This window comes from Hypanus sabinus, chromosome 5 (genome assembly GCF_030144855.1).
Source record: "Hypanus sabinus isolate sHypSab1 chromosome 5, sHypSab1.hap1, whole genome shotgun sequence".
Classification (NCBI taxonomy): domain Eukaryota; kingdom Metazoa; phylum Chordata; class Chondrichthyes; order Myliobatiformes; family Dasyatidae; genus Hypanus; species Hypanus sabinus.
The window spans coordinates 33,211,122-33,228,312 of record NC_082710.1 but is presented as its reverse complement, the minus strand read 5'-3'; the positions used below and the strand labels follow the sequence as shown (position 1 = coordinate 33,228,312).

At 39.8% G+C, this 17,191-nt stretch overlaps 1 protein-coding gene across 3 annotated transcripts in view; it reads right to left on the bottom strand.

The window, feature by feature from the left end:
- Positions 1-1,299: 1,299 nt before the first annotated feature.
- Positions 1,300-17,191, bottom strand: part of LOC132394037 (GRAM domain-containing protein 2B) — a 103,623-nt gene continuing 87,731 nt past the window's right edge. For all 3 annotated transcript variants that reach the window (XM_059969684.1, XM_059969686.1, XM_059969685.1), the window contains exons 11-14: positions 15,612-15,705; positions 13,498-13,608; positions 8,985-9,078; positions 1,300-8,591 (exon numbers count right to left, since the gene is read on the bottom strand). In XM_059969684.1, the coding sequence (XP_059825667.1) occupies positions 8,550-8,591; positions 8,985-9,078; positions 13,498-13,608; positions 15,612-15,705 (341 nt within the window). In that variant the 3' untranslated portion in view covers positions 1,300-8,549. The remainder of the gene's footprint in view (positions 8,592-8,984; positions 9,079-13,497; positions 13,609-15,611; positions 15,706-17,191) is intronic.

Genomic DNA, 17,191 nt, shown 5'->3' with positions numbered 1-17,191 from the left:
ATCCTTGGCGTTCAAATTTGAGTTGCAGGAAGGAGATAAATACCTCCAATTGATTGATGTTGGAGTAGGTTAAAGGGTCGACACAACATCGTAGTCAGAAGGTCTGGACTGTTCTCTGTTCCAATGAGCTTTGTTGTATTTTTATGTTAGTTGAATGCCCTTAAGTGTTTTGTTTAACAGCTGAATTTTCTTTGAAGGAAAATGATTTAGTTGTGTTTGTTATATACTTAATGTTATATTTTTATATTTAATTTAATGTAAATATTTTTATCCCACTAATTTGGAGTGATAGTTTGGGAGGAGAGGGAAAAAACAATGGAGTGGGAAGAAATGCACTGTTTATTCACATTGATGTGTCATAATTTTACACTAGCAAGACTGTAAAATGTGATTTGCAATGAAGAAACTGGCTGAATCTAATTACACAAGGGCTGCAATAAAATCAAAAAAGCATTCCTTTCTAATTTTAAAATTATTTTCTCCCAGCAGCCAGTTTGATTAACACAAAAACAAACCTTTAAATAGGGTTTTCCTGTCAGTGGAATAATTCTCTCTTAATTCATGCTTAAAAGTATATTGTATGTTTGTCTAACATACGCTTGGATTGTGAACATTGTAAATCTACATCTAGTGGATATTGCAGTATTTGTATTAATCTACAGTGGTCTCTGTTGCTGCCAATTAAAGCGAGTTTAGGAAGTGTCCTATCAGGATCACATGTAACTTAAAGAAAAGCTTGGACCAACCTTGATTTGCTCATGTCCCTTTTGGAAAGAGCTCAATGGGCTAGGTGATTTTACTGAAGTAATTTTCAGTACGTCAGGTGTCTCAACTCTTAAAATGGCCTCACAGTCAAAGTAAGGAAGCTTTTCCAATAAGTTTATCATTTTAGTACGTCTTATAGCTCCCAGAAATACCTTGACATTTATTTCAAATCAAAAAGTTCTTTTTATAATACCCAGGCAGGAGAAGCAACTTTGGGAGTATGGCTCAATGGCATTTTTAAACAGAGCTTTGTCTCAGTTCTTGTTTATAAATGAGGGATTTGAGCAGTGGTCAGGTTTCAAACCAGAAAAAAAAGAATGGCTTAAATCTAATATCATTGTAGTGCTATCTTGACTCTCTGTTGTTGCCAGTTCCTCAAAAAAAATCACAAGACTCATATCCTGGAAGTTGTTTTTACCCACCCTGTCTCTTCTGCTTCCTGCTCCAACTCATTCACGTAATGATCTATTGTTATGTACCCCATAACTGGGTGTCTAACCAGCAGAGAAAGAAGAATTCGTTGGAGTCTGGTGGTACCAAACTAAAGGTGTTTATTAATAAAAATAAGCAAAAACCATACCAATAATGCAAATATACATATAAAACAAGTTATCAGTAATAAACCTGAAAGTGTAGGAATAATAATAATCAATAATAAACAAGCTCTATCGATGTCTAGGGGTAAATAAATTGTCATAGAAAAATATAAAGTTCAGTTCATGAGTGCTGATGTAGTTATGGTTGTTGTATTGTAATCGTTGGAGAGAGAGAGCGAGCGAGATGTAACAGCTACAGTCAGGCAAACCTTCCTTTGCTTTCTTAATCCGTCGTATCGGTGTGGACATTCAGTTCTGACCTCTCCGTCCTTCAGCTAGACCGTTCTTCTGTGGTGGACTCGTCACTCTGACATGAGTGGACACACACACAAGTCCCCACCGGCCCTGCTTTAACACTGTGAGCTTTACTGACCGATCTCCTGATTCGGTCTTCGAAGCCCCCACCTTTCTTGTGGGTTCCAACACTCAATCAGTGTCCACTGGTGTGTCTGAAGGGTGTCTCTCCAGACCTGTCTTTTATCCCCACTCAGGGGTCTCAGCTATCCATCACTCCTGAATGACTGTGTCCATTAAATAAGGCCACTCCTTCAGTCCACTGAGGAATGTTTATGAGCAAAATAGTAGAAGATAAATAACCCTTGCAGAAGTCATAATACAGTAACATCAACTCTCTCCCCCTTTTATCTGTAGCATATGTTCTTGCCTGGGCTTTATCTGTCTCTCATGGTCAGCATAGCAACAGTAATAGTTCGTAGTTCTCAGGAGGCGGGGTTGGGAATGGTTAACTCTTCACCCCATTGTCCATCAGGTCTGTTCATCACTTATAACACTATAAAACTATCTGCAATGCCTTGTATAGAGCAATGCCCTCATTTTCTTTAAAAATAAACTAACACCATGATACTTCTCACAAGTTCACTGGGCAAAGAGACAGATGACAGACAAAATGTCGGAGGAACTCAGCATGTCACGCTGCATCTATTGAGGAGAATAAACAGTCAATGTTTTTGTTGAAACCATTCATTAGGACTCGGAAGGAAGGGGGAACAAGCCAGAATAAATGTTGGGGGAGGGAGGAGGTAAGGAGTACAAGCTGGCTGGATGATAGGTTAAACCAGGTGAGGGGAAAGGTGGATGGGAGGAGAATAAATGTGAGGAAGATTGCAGCATCTGCAGAACATGTTGTGTTTGTAAAAAGACAGATAAGATTGTTCTGTTAGATATTAATCTCGATGAATTAAATGGTTGTACAAAACTTGTTCGTGATATTCTGGTATATACAAGTAGAAAGTGAACTCTAAGGTAGTGTGAAACATGTTTTAAGTTACAATAGCAAGTAACTATCATTAATTAGGTTCTAATATGTGCACTTGGTCAGACAATGTCCAAGAGAGATACTAAAAAATAGATTCATTGAAAATTAAAAGTAGTTATTTAACACTGAATACAGAAATGCAAAGAAGATACAATTTAGAAATGGAAATCAATATGTATTTTGACCATCAAATAGAAAAATACAGAGAATAAAATGCTTCAAAATATTTTGTAATACAATGCATACTAAATCACAGCTGAAATAAAGAACATTTACTGTGGAAGCCTAGTTTGGTCTTTTTGTTTAAAAAAAATTTCAAAACACTCAGCCTGCCTATATAGGATATGTTAACTTTAGTTACAAGGATCAAAGCAATCACCCTGACATCTTCTCTATTTTTCTGAGCATCTTCAATCTGTATTGAGTTTCATGAAACTACAAAGGCTGCAAGAAAACCTCAGATGTCACAATCATTAGAGCTTAGCATAAAAATGAAACATTAGTGATTGTAGTCACTAAGGAGCCAGAAATTCTCTATGGAATATGATACTTAAAATAAACTGTAATAGGAGCCAAACAATGGTGGATCGAAAAGCAAACCTGCAGGAACTAATGCGTGCACATTTGTACTGCTATGTAAAAGATACCTACGTTCAAGAGCTTAGATCTATATTTACTCAAAAAGATGCTAAAATGTGATATTTTGTCAGTGTCCTTGAACCAATGTGTAATTCCCAGTGAATGGAGCACAACCAGCTTCGGCTTGGATCCCAACAAAGCTTTTTTCTGTATCTTCAGATTCAGATTCCTTTTCTCTTCCTATTAGAAGAGAAAATCACAATGGGCCTGGCATCCTTTTGGAACCACTTTGAAGCACTAATACACCGGTCTAATTAACAAATTATTAATCATGACAGTCCAACCTGCTTGTTAATCAATACAATGCAAAAATCCCATTTGTTTGTTGTATATTTGATTGCTTGAGTTCTAATGTAGTATCCAACAATTTAAAACAAAGGGAGAAATGATTTTAATTTACTGAACTTGATAAGCAAAATGCTTCTTGACTGTTAATGTGTATGCCTAGAGTTATTTCAAACAGATGGTATAACAGGTGTTTATGAACACACACTGCTAGTACAGCCAAGTGCATCTCACAAAGTGATATGTGCCAACAGATGGCTGGTTTTCCATTTTCTCTTTGTAGGATACCTGTTAAGAGTAATTAATGAAAATGAAATCCTAATCAGGTATTCTTCAATAAAACACCTGTTTCTGAACTCATGTAATTCTAATAGTGAAATGTATCGCTATCTGGCAGGATGAGTCAAAAACTAATATTAACTGCTCATTAATGATATGCTGTCAAAGTTACTATTGTCAGGAGATAAACAGAAGCTGAGATTTCTTAAAAGAGAAAATCAGAAAACTGCAGATACTAGAAAGCTGAAATAAAAACAGGGCGTTCTATAAACAGTAGGACAGACGTCATTTGTAGAAAAAAAAAAGTTAACATTTCAACTCTGAGATCCTTCATCAAAATCATACTGTCTTCCCAAACCAGAAGCCTAGGATGAGCCCAGCGATCTGCAGTCTGCTGAGAGCTAGATCTGTGCCACTCAAGACTATTAATCCAGAATGCTACAAGTTGAGGTATGACTTTCGTAAGAGCAAAAGGACAACTCTGACTGAAGCTAGAGACATAATTATTTGCATTTCAGCTGTTGCAGGGTTTACATGCCATTATTTCAAGGCAGCATAAATGACAGTGAAGTTTCACATTTTGATGAACTCAATGCCTTTCATGCACACTTTGAAAGGGAGAACGACACTACACCTGCAGCATCTGGTGACCCTATGATCTGTCTTGGGAGTCCAATGTCTGAACATCCTCCAAAAGGGTGACCCCTCAAGACATTGGGCCCTGATGATGCAACTGGCAGAGAAGTGAAAAACTGTGCTGACCAACTAACTGGAGTATTAAGGAACGTCTTCGACCCCTCACTGCTGCGCTCTAAGCTTCCCACCTGATTCAAATGGGCAGCAATCATCCCAGTGCCCAGGAAGTGCAGGGTGCCTCAATGACAATTGGCCAGTCGCACTCATATCTACCATAATGAAGTGCTTTGAGTGGTTGGTTAGAATTAACTCCTGCTTGACCAAGGCCCTGGACCCAGCACAATTTGCCTACCACCACAACAGATCAACAGTAGACACGATCTCACTGGCTTTTCACTCTACTTTAGAGCACCTGGACAACAGCAATACATACATCAGGCTGTTGTTTATCAATAATAAGCTGGTGTTCAACATCACTATTTCGTCAGTGCTAATAGCGAAGCTTCAAAACCTCAGCCTCTACCTATCTGTAACTGGATCCTTGACTTCCTTATTGAAAGACCACTCAATACAGGTAGGTAATAACATCTTCAGCCTGACAATCAGCACAGGCACACCTCAAGGATGTGCACTTGGCCCTCTGCTTTCCTCTCTACCCTCATGACTGTGAGGCAAAGCACAGTTAAAATGCTTTAAGTTAACAGATGACATTATTTGTTGGCGAAATGTCAAGTGGTGACAAAGAATACTGCATACAAAAATAAGATGGATTGACTGGTTGGGGTGGCATGGTACTGTAGTGGTTAGTGCAATACTTGGCCAACTGCTGCAAGATCAGGGTTCAATTCCCACTGCTGTCTGGAAGGAATTTATATTTTCTCCCTGTGACCAGGTGGGATTCCTCCAGCTGCTCCAGTTTGCTGCCACACTCCAAAGACTCAACAGGTTAAGGTTAGCAAGTTGTGGGCATGTGCTGTTGGCACTGGAAGGATGGCGACACTTCAACCATAACAGATTGGAGAAGCAGACTTAATGGGCTGAATGGCCTAATTCTGCGAAGGCCTTATGGACATTTGCAGGCTGCCCAGCACAATCCTCACTGATTTGATTTGATGCAAATAATGCTTCTCACAGTATGCTTCGACATACATGTGACAAATAAAGCTAATCAAGTGGTGTCACAACAAGCTTGCACACATCGGCGAGATCAAACAGCTCTGCACTCCAGACAGGGGAAGTCAACAGAACATACCGAGTCTTCATTGAGGGGTCAGCAACAGAAAGGGCAAGCAGCTTCAAGTTCCTGGGCCCAACACATCAATGCAATCTTGAAAAAGACAAGTCATCAGTTCTATCTCATTACAAGTTTGAGGAAATTGGGAATGACAATAAAATCTCTTGTAAGTTTCTATATAGAAAGGAGAACATTGACTAGTTGCATCACAGACTTGTAAGGAGGCTGAAGTGCACAGGATATTAAGGAGGTGGTAGATTCAAATCTGCCTCAAGCAGAACCCTCCTCACCATCGAACACATCAAGAAGCAGTGCTCTAAGAAGGTGGCAGCTATCTTGAAGGACCTTCAAAATCTGGGACATGCCCTCTTCTCATTACGACCATCAGGAAGAAGGTACAGGAACTTAAAGACACAATGATTTAGTAACAGCTTCTTCCCCTCCACCATCAGATTTTTTTTTTTAAACTTTTTTTATTGCATTTTTAAATGATTACAAAGTATGAAATCTATTAGCACTATCTCATTATTTTTTTGGCACTATATTTACTTCTGTATTTTATAGATCCTAGTCTTTGCACTGTACTGCTGTTCCAAAATACAATTTTCATGTCATATGTCAGTGATAATAAACCTGACTAATTGAGAATTGGTCAAATTAATTTTAAAACTCCAGTTGAAGTTTTAGAATCAAAATCCTTCAATTTATAGCTTTTGCTGCAACGTTTTACCTTATTATAACAGAAGATGTTTTATTAGAATTAGACCTCCTTTATGTAGATGATGCAAGATACAAATTGCATGATTAGAACACATTGTGCCAGGCTGTGCTCCTGTGTGGGCAGCAACTCTGTTTGTAGTTTTCTGCCACAGAGCAGACAAGGTGCCAAAACCAGATGATACATGACTTTTCACTCTGCTTCTGGAACCTGAGTTCTAAAGCAGTTTCACATCATACTGGGCTGGATGTATCACAAACTTAGCCTCTGGTTTTATCTCATCTATGGCTGACAAACACTGACCATATTTAATTAAATGGGGTTAGGGAGTTTCATTAATAATAAACTAAACATTCACTTTATAGTACATTTAATTTATTGTAAAAACTTGCTTAAACTTTTAAGATATTGCTTTTGAACAGTGATTAAAAAATGTGAAATTTGTCAACAGGGACAGTGCCTCAGGGAGGGCCTCAGTTTCTATTACTTGCAGGTTGGTGCAGATTACAGAACAGATCTGTGGGCTATCATAGAACCTCACAGGGTAAAGAAATGTGTGCCATATCTAGCCATTTAAACTAAAGGCCCAAATCATTAATTGTCTTCAAGTATTAAAATAGGCTGAGGAATACAGGTTATATATGGATTATGATTTGTGAGGTTGGGAAAATTTGTTATGCTGACTAGGAAACTATACTTGGGAGAAGAATTCGGAGGATTTAACACATTCAGGTATAAATTGGTTCGGTTCTTCAGATTAACCAATTAGCAATTTTCAAATCGGATTCCATGATTTAAGTTTGGTTACATGCTCTTTTTGAGAGCCTAGAGACCTTCATGTCCAGAATTAAAGGTTTTTGCCAATATGAAAAATGTTTCCTACTTTATCCTTGTACTGTGTTTCCATGAAAAGAAAAATGGGACCAAATTTCTCAGGTTAAGCTAGACTAGATAAACTTAAAGCTAGGGAAGAAAAAACCTGTTTATGTAGGCCCAAAAAAATTGTGTTTTGGAATCCATGGTTGTTGCTCAGAAGTAAATGTACTTCTGCATTAATGTTACTGAAATTTTTCTTGGTTCATAATGATGGCATTGCCCAGATCCTATTATTAACTCAAAATTAACTCATTAAAACAAAAGATTTGCACATAATCTTATTACATGACAATCCTATATTAATTAAAACAAGCTTTCCCTCTGCTCATGACACATCAATCCAGCTCACTCCTCAAACTTGTAATTCAACATTAGTTTTGCAATGATTAATGTATAAACTTGATGAATGTCATTTCTATGTACAGAGTACAATAATGCCTACCTACCTTGTGAAAGAATAGTACAAATTTTAGTATGCCAAAACTTTATTTGTAAAACAAGTGAAATTAAATCCAAAATTTTAAGATCTCAGTTACAATGTATAAATAGCGGATTGCAATAGCTGTACATTTACTCAGTAATGTCTATAGTGCATTTAATATCACTGTGCAATGCACCTACTAATCTGAAGCACTGGGGTGGATTTTAATCCTCAGAGCCCAAGCATGGTGTCAAGGTGGAAATCAGACAGGAAGGATTTTGTCCTCCCATGCCTGTCTGTGATTTTTTTTTCCCTCTACATTGCTAATGTGATCAACCATCCAATGCTCAGACACCAAAGGTAAAAAAATATTTTTATGTTCTTGGAAAATTCTGCACTACAAAAGCAATTTCTAACTTGTCCAAAGTTTATTTTGCATCATTAGACAAAGGGATATTGCATATATTGTACTTTATTCATAATAACCCTAATGAAGTGTCATAGCCAATGGCTCAACTACTTTTAGCTGGTTGGCATCTTGTAAAATACATTACAGTGGAAGTACATAAAGGCCCTTCAACTTTGAGTATTGCTTTGCAAAAGTTTAATTTCTAAATGAAGGACTTGCTGGTCAATGGAATTTTTTTTTTCACATGTAAGGGAAAATAACTTGCATATTTCCTCCGAAAGGCAATGCAAAATTCCTTTAAATATAGGACTGGAGCTTAACAATCTTCACTCTGTCCTGCAGAGTTCACTTTACATTCCAGAGATTTATGGACTTGCTGGGCACAAAATGTACTGATGATTGGAAGCACAGAAGTTCATTCAGTTCCTTCAAGAAGCTTTTGCAGATTCTTCTGTATCTGAAAGACAATATAGGGAGAGAGATGAAATGGGAAATACAGCCACACACTCATTAATTTATTGGGTTTTTTTTGCAAAATTTTCTACCAATATAATCAAAGGAAACAGAATTCAGATTTTAAAATAAACATTTAAATTTAATTTCCTCTCATGAACATAAGTGCACCATTTTCACATCTTTGCAATGGGTGTCAGATAATACCTGAAACTTCCCAAAATGATATCGTGGACTCAGTTGCAATTTGAACACTCATCCTCATTTAGAAAACTCTGTTATCTTGACCCATTCAGCACCTGAAACTTCATACACTGAACTCATCTGTAATATTTTTTCACTCAAGAAGAAGCTTTGACACAATAATATAATGGTATTTGAATAATTTTTTGCTCACCTTTTCCAGCTTTGCAAGATTTTCATTTAATTCATCATAGATGACATCAGTATTGACTTGGTATGGTAAACCCATGTCATGCTGAATGAAGGAACTACAGAAAATAAAAGTGAATGCAATAAATTCTACGTATTACTAATTCAAGTCATAACTGAACACAAAGTTAAACAATAGATTTTAACTGCTGTCATTCATTATTATATTCAAATTTTTTAAAAACTCAATAACTGAATGGCACTGCAAGGAAATAAAACACATTGTATCAATTATAATAACCCTTCATTTCTCACCCAATATTGCCGCTTAACCAGAGCAGATCTTTCTATAGGTAGAGCTAAACCCGACTGGGTCTGGGAGTGGGTGAGGCAAAAGAAAGAATGACTTCACCTACACACACAAATCTCAAGCTGCTAAGCTGACTGAATAATCCATTCTGTAACCCATATTGTTGTATGGTTGTTCTGCTGATTTTCAGGATTAATAAAGATCCAGGTTTTAGAGTTAGAGAATGTAGGAACTCATCCATGGAGAGGAATAAACAGCTGACACTTCAGGCCAAGATCTTTTACCAGAAAGCAGAATAAGGTAGAGGCAGAGGAAGGAGGACAAGCTAGGTGACAGGTGAAAAAAGTAGGTGGAGAAGTGTGGATAAAGTAAGAAGCTAGGAGCTGAAGAATCAGACAGATTAGAGTGGACTATTAGAGAAAGGGCAGGAGGAGGGGTACCGGGGAAGTGATAGGCAGATGAGCAGTAAAAAGGTAAGAGGATTGGGGAATAGAAAAGGGAAGGTGGGGTGATGGGGAAATACTGGAAGTTAGAGAAATCGATGTAATACCATCAGCTTGGCGGTTACCCAGATAGAATACAAAAGGCCTCATCATAACAGCAGAGGTGGCCATGGACCAACACGTCAGAATGGGAAATGGAATTAAAACGGTCGGCCATTGGGAAATCCTGCTTTTTGCAGATAGAGTGACAGTTACTTGATAAAGCAGTCCACGTCAGGTCTCACCAATGTAGAGGAGACCCATCTGGAGTACTGGATCCAGTAGATGAATCCAGCAGATTCCCAGGTGAAGTGCTGGCTCACCAGGACCGTTTGGGGCCCTGAACGGAGGTGAGAGAGGAGGCGAATGGAATGGTCAGTGGGACCTTTTTTTGGTGATGGGGTCCCACTGAAGATGGTGGAAGTTGTGGAGAATGATGTGCTGGATGTGGAGAGGTGATAGGGTGGTAGGTGAGGACACTATGAACTCTCTATTCTTGTCAAGATGACAGGAAGAGGGCATGACTGTAGATGCCCCGGAAATGGAGGAATGTGGGTGAGGGCAACATCAATGGAGGAGGAAGGGAAAACCCACTCTTTGAAGGAGGAGGACATGTCTATGCCCTGGAAAACAAACATCATCCTGGGAATCTCCTAGCTTTTTACTTCATCCCCCCCCCCCTCCTGCTCACCTGCCTTCACCTATCACCTTCTAGCTTGTACTCCTTCCCCTCCTCCCACCTTTTTGTTCTTGCTACTGCTCCCTTCCTTTCCAGTACCGTTGAAGGGTCTCAGCCCAAAACACCAACTGCTTTTACAGCCCCACTGATGTAGTCTACCCGCTGAGCATCTTGTGTGTGTGTTGCTCTGGATTTCCAGCATCTGCAGAAACTCTTGTGTTTACGACACTGCTAACCATTGACTGGAAAAGCCTGAGGTACTAATATTTCCCTTGAGCTAGCTCGATAGTTGTAATGTTTATTGCTCATTAAGCATTTAAGAATAAGCCAAGGAGACAAATAAGAATTTGAAAAAAATTCTTCAGTTTAACCTTTGTGGATAGGTCATATTCATCCCTTCTGAAAACATGGTACCATATATAATCAACATGGTCAACAGTAAAGGTGGCCAACTTTTCCATTGGTTTTTATGAAGTTCAGGGCAAGTATCTGTAAAATTCATATTAAGGGCTGTTTTTGTTTCCAATGAAATTCAAAGACACAGAGTGGAATGCTATGTTGTCTATTCCTGCATTAAACTGTTCCCCTCATAAGTTGAAGAACTACCAGTAAGATGGCAGGGCTTGCGAACACCGGGCCTCTCGAGGGCCAACTGAAGGTGCATTTTTTCCCCCTCGTAAAATTAGTTTTTTTAACGATCCAACGACAATTCTGCTCCAAGAATTTTGAGTACCGCTGGGCTACTCCATCAGTGAGCTGCTCGTTGATTGGAGCTGCTGGACTGGTATTGGCGGCAGAGTGGCCAAGGTGTCAAAGGAGCCAGTCGGGACATCGGGAAACCAATCTGCCAGGATATAGGAGGAGCCGGTTTGTGTTCGGATGAGCCAACCTGGCTGCAGACTGTTACTCACAAGCATCAAAGTTGGTGCAGTACAACCAAGGGAGATAGTCTCAGACATTTCACTTGCGATCGCAGAACTCTGTTGGACAGCGATAATATAAGTTTCCACAAGTCTATTACCCTTGTCTGGTGAAGGGACAGATGACATAGGAGCTGTGTAGCCTTGGTTGCAGTGAGAGTTAGACCTCAAGCCTCTGATTTGCCTGTTGCTGCAGACCAAGTGAGAAGACGTGGAAGCCTTACAGCGTGGTGTCCATGCTTGGCTGTGGCCTGGCCTTTCCCCATTGGTGCTGCCCTCCAGTGTTTGAGCAGAGGAATGACATACTGGACTGCATGTATCTACACACTGCTGGGTTGCTGTACCATCGACTGATGGACACTGTCACTCAGGGTCTTAGGCTATTAATATGGTTTTTCTCTCTCCCCCCCCCCCCCCCAAGTAAATATGCTTTTTTGCTCACTATTTTGAATGTTTTGCACCTTGGCCCCTGAGGAATGCCGTCTCTTTCAGCTGTATCTATGTCAGCTTGGAATGATAATTAAACTTGATTTGATTTTAATAGCACTAAAGTGGTGAAACATGTTCCCACAATAATACAAATTTCTGCATCAGACAACTTTTAAAAATTTGGGGTACAGGTTTCCCCCGCTATCTGAAGGTAGATTGTTCCTATGAAACCATTTGTAAGCCGAAATGTCATAAAGCGAAGAAGCAATTAATTTATATGGGTGTTTATATAATTTATACTGAGTGTTCCCAGAACCGAAAAATAACCTACCAAATCAAACCAAATAACACATAAAACCTAAAATAACATTAACATACAGTAAAAGCAGGAATGATATGATAAATATACAGCCTATATAAAGTAGAAATATTGTATGTATGGTGTAGTTTCACTTATCAAAATCCGAAAGACAACGAGGGGGGAGGGGGAGGGGGAATCAGCATGCACACAACTGCCCGCACAAGGCTTCACGATCACGGTAGTCTTTCTCAGGGTAAACACATGTATAAAGCAGGTGTCTTTTTCTCGTAAAAGCGAAAATCCTCTTTGGTTAGCGAAAACAGGTACTAATGTAGGTCTTTCATAACAGCGAGCTGTCGTAAAGCGAACATTCGAAAAACGGGGGCCACCCGTACACTGCAGAAGTGTGTTTAACACTGAGCGTTCTCAGACCAGCCACGAGTTAAAAGTGGCACTCCCCAAGCACCTCTCGAGCTTGGGCCATTAGGAAACCCACTTTGATAGCTTCCTCTCCTTCAGGAGCACTCTGCACCCACCAATCTCTACCACCCCTCTGCTGTCAGTGGGGTCTGTCCAGCTCCTGGCTTCACAATACATTTGGTAACTGCTCCTTTCCCACCTGTACTTCCCTTCGTATGCTCAGCATGAACAGTGAGTAAGGACCTTTCAGTAGAGCTTAATGCTATTGTATCCTTCTGGGCTGCAACATAATTGCAATCAGTTACCATGGCGATTAAGTTTTTGAATTCTGGACCACTGTTGCATACGTGCAAGTTTAAATTCCAAGTAATGAAATAATGTTGAAACTGAAGTAGTTTCAACAATGAGGTGCTGACGCTTCATAGTTCTAATGACCTAGATACAAACTTGACAACAGCGGTGTCTGCGTGGAATATGCTCGTTATTCCTGTGACTGTGTGTGGTCCCACTGGGTGCTTAGTTTTCCTTCCAAGTCCCAAGGACACATGTGTTGGTTGAGTTAATGGGCCAGTGAACATTGTTGCCGATGTTCTTGGGACTGACAGACTTTGATGTGAACATGGAGGTATGGGGCTGAGGCGGAGAGTAAAGGAAATTGTGTAGGTTTGATGTAAACAGCCGCCTGAAAGTCAACACAGATTGGGTGGGCCAAAAAAAAAGGATTGCCTCCATATTATAAAAGCCCAACTGATTCTGATGCCTTTCTGCAAAAGTAATCTGCCACCTTTCTGACTCCAGACTCAATGTGATTGACTCCAAATGCCTCCTCACCTCAGGGGTCATTAGCAATGGCCAATGATACTCTGCCTTTGGCAGCCGTTAGAAGAGCACTAGAACCCACACAAAGACTGTTTGCATGTTGCTCAACAACTATTTAGCATGTTTCCCCATGCCAATTTCTAGACCATCGATAAGCAAACTGAATGCACATACTCACTCTTTGTGGTGTGCCTGATATTCTGGCAGAGCTCCCAGTGAAGCTAGGCGCTGCTCCAAAGCACAGATCTTTATGCCCATATAGAAAGATGAAAGGACTAGCACAATGACTCTGCAAACAGAACAGTTCTTTAGCAAGCATTCACGGTATCTTGGTGCAGTTACATTTAATGTTGAAATAAAGAACTTCTAATGGATTTTACATTTTGTTCTTTGACCTGTTCAAATTTTTTTTGTCAAAGACTATGTATTTGTATTCAAGTTGAACTTCAGTGTTGATAGGTATAGAGCAGTAATCAGCGGAAACAACTGAAGTTTTTAAAAAATGTACTGCAACTCTTAAATTAACAATTAAAACACTTAACTGGCTTACTAACATGCTGTTGAAGTTTCATAATTCACTATATTATTCTTAACATTAAACAAAATCAATGAATTATACAAGTACAATGATTAATAAGTTTTATTACTGTTCTATTAACAGTGTAAATATTTTGAATGGGACAATGGAAAATTCTCATTAATAACTGACAGTTAAGTACCAATTTCTTTTGTACTGAATTCCTTCATTGCGTTTCGGCCTAATCCTGTGACTCATGGTTCTACAATCTTTCAGCTTCTGCACTCTAAGTGATTTAGGATAAAGAGACTTTAAGCAAATGTACAGAGGCTGTAATATAGGGTGATGTCAGGTGTGTGTGTGTGGGTGGGGGCGTTCTAGTAGGATAAAAAAATGGCTAGTGTATTATGTTAACCATATTCTATCTGAATCCCTGTTGTTTACCATATGGTGTAGGTTTTCACCTTACTGTTATATGACTACAAAGCCAAACAGAAGCAGCATGGGCAATTGTGCTGTTTCTGAAAGAATGATTCCATTCATTTGCAAATTAAATGTTTAGATAATTTAAAGTGCCAATCTCACCATGGTCACCGAGTCTCAGGAAAAGCATTCATAATTAGATGTTGCAGGAACTCCACTGATCGACACCTGTCCATCACCTGCCTTTGGTGCTCTTCCCCATTCCCTTTCTTCCATGGTCTTCTACCCTCTCCTATCAGAGTTACCCTGCTCCATAGCTTTATCTGTCACCAATCAATTTTCCAGCTCTTTACTTCACCCCTTCCCCCTCCCAGTTTCACCTATCACCTTGTACTTCTTCCTCCCTCGCTCATCTTATTGCCCCGACCTCATCTTTCGTTCCAGTGCTGATACAGGTCTCCACTCAAAATATCGACTGTTTACTCTTTTCCACAGATGGGTATGGAGGTGGGGGGGGGGGGGCTGAAAGAAAAGGGGTGTATGTGTGCATACTTGGATTTCCAGCATCTGCAGATTACCTCGTTTGTTCTAAGAAAGGCCAGGGTCTAGGAGGTTCAAGAGAATAATGATGGGAACGAAAGGATTAATGTATGATGAATGTTTCCCAGCCCTGGGCCTGTACTCGGTGGAGCTTAGAAGCATTGGGGGGGGGGGGGGCGGTAATCTATTTAAACTATCAAATATTGCAAGGCTTAGATAGTGAATGTGGAGAGGATGGTTCCTAGAATGGAAAAGTCAAAGTTCAGAGGGCACAGCTTCAGAATTGAAGCAAGTCCATTTAGAACAGAGATGAGTAGGAATTTCTTTAGTTAGACAGCAGCCGAGTTGTGAAATTCATCGTCACAGATGGCTGTGGAGGCCAAGTCAATGGGTATATTTAAAGCCGAGTTTGCTTAGTTAGGGCATCAACTGTTTATGGGGAGAAGACAGGAGAATGGGGTTGAGAGGGATAATAAATCATTCATGAGGAAAGGCGGAGCAGACTCCATGGTGAGTGGACTAATTCTGTTACGTCTTAAAATGATCCACTTCAGCAAAACTCGATATCAACTCCACACAGTTATCCACTAACAGGCTAGTGACGACTTGCATCAAATAGCCTTTCAGACAAAAAGTCTTACATTTTGTGCTGGGATTCAAATCTGCCATAACCTGATCTGGGACTGAGTAGATGTATTGTGATTATTGTGAGTTCCACAAATACATAATACACTACTCCAGAATAGATTCAGAGCCATATACAGAGTCAAGAACACTTACTGATTTATTTTGTAATTAAAAGCAATACTCACAAGACCAGATAAAGCACCAGTAAGGTAGTTACTGACAGATGCTGTTCACCATTCACTCTTACTTTATGTAATAAACCCCACACCACCGAATGTCCTGCAAATATACAACAGATAACAGTACAAAAGTAACTCGGAAATGCAAAGTCAGTGACTAATTTCTCTGCAGAAAGCAAATGATACAGTGTGTGGCAGGATGATAGTTATTGATCTGGAAGCAAAGGTCTTGACATGTTTATCTGCTGACACTAGTTTGAATCTCACTACATCTCAAATTCAGCTAGTTAAGTAAATCTAGTTTCAGTAATTGTAACCAAATGTCCTTCAGGGAATGAAGTCTGACTGTATGGATACCAGTTCAAGACAAGAAGGTTGCTCTTTACTGCTTTGTTAAATACCCTGAAAACTGTCACAGCTCTACCCCAAGTGGCCTGTTTCACATACAGTATACCATAATGGAAGACAGCTGATTACACTGCCAGATCTAGCTCAAACTGCATCAAGTTTGCTGACAATACATCTATGGCTGACCTCATCACCAACTATGATGGGTTGGCATACAGAGAAGAGGTAGAGAAGCTTGCTAGATGGTGTGAGGAACAGCAACCGGAATCTCAACGGACAAGACAAGAGATGATTGTGGACTTCTGGAAGGCGCAGTCGACCACTTTCCATCAGTGGCTCTGCCGTGGAGAGAGTGAAGAGCATGGAGATCCTTGCTGTGCACATACGGACGATCTAACTTGGACCCATAACACCACCTCATTAGTCAAGAAGCCACAGCAGCATCTACAGTTTCTCAGGAGAATGAGGTGTACAAAGCTCCCCACCCCTATTCTAACAACCTTTTACAGGAGCACCATTGAGCATTTTGTCTGGCTGTTTTCAAGGCATTGGACACAAGACCCTACAGAGCAGGGTAAAAACTGCAGAGAAGATCACTGGGGTCTCACCACCAGCCCCATTTGTGACATTTACTGGGAGCATTGTACACAAAGCATTATTGAGGCTTGCTACCAGCCATCCCACAATCTTTGACCTACTACTGTCTGGAAAGAGATACAGGAGCATCAGGACTAGGTAAGACAGATTGGGCAACAGCTTTCTCCCCCCAAGCTGAGAAACTAATGGATACCCTGACACCACTGAAGTCTCATTATTAGGACAGCATGCTATTTACCGTACTGTTTATTTCTGCTACACAATCCATGTGCATTTTGAGTTGTGTTTTATTAACTTATTTGTGGTAATATTTTGTTTGATATGCTATGTGTGGCATATATATTGTGGGTGCACCATGGTCTGGAGGAACATTGATTCATTTGGTTATATAAAAGTACAGCCAAATGACAATAAACTTGAACTTGGTGTCCTTCAGAGAAGGAAGCCTGACTGTATTGTCACTAGATTCAAGGCAAGATGGTAGCTCTTAATCACTGTTAAATAGCCTGGAAATTTGTCATAGGTCTATACCAGGGGTCAGCAACCTTTTTGCCTCTGCGGGCGCGTATTAATGAGTGGACGGTGGGCCAGATAAATGCCATAAAAAAAAAACTTGAAATATGGGAATTATCCATTTAAAT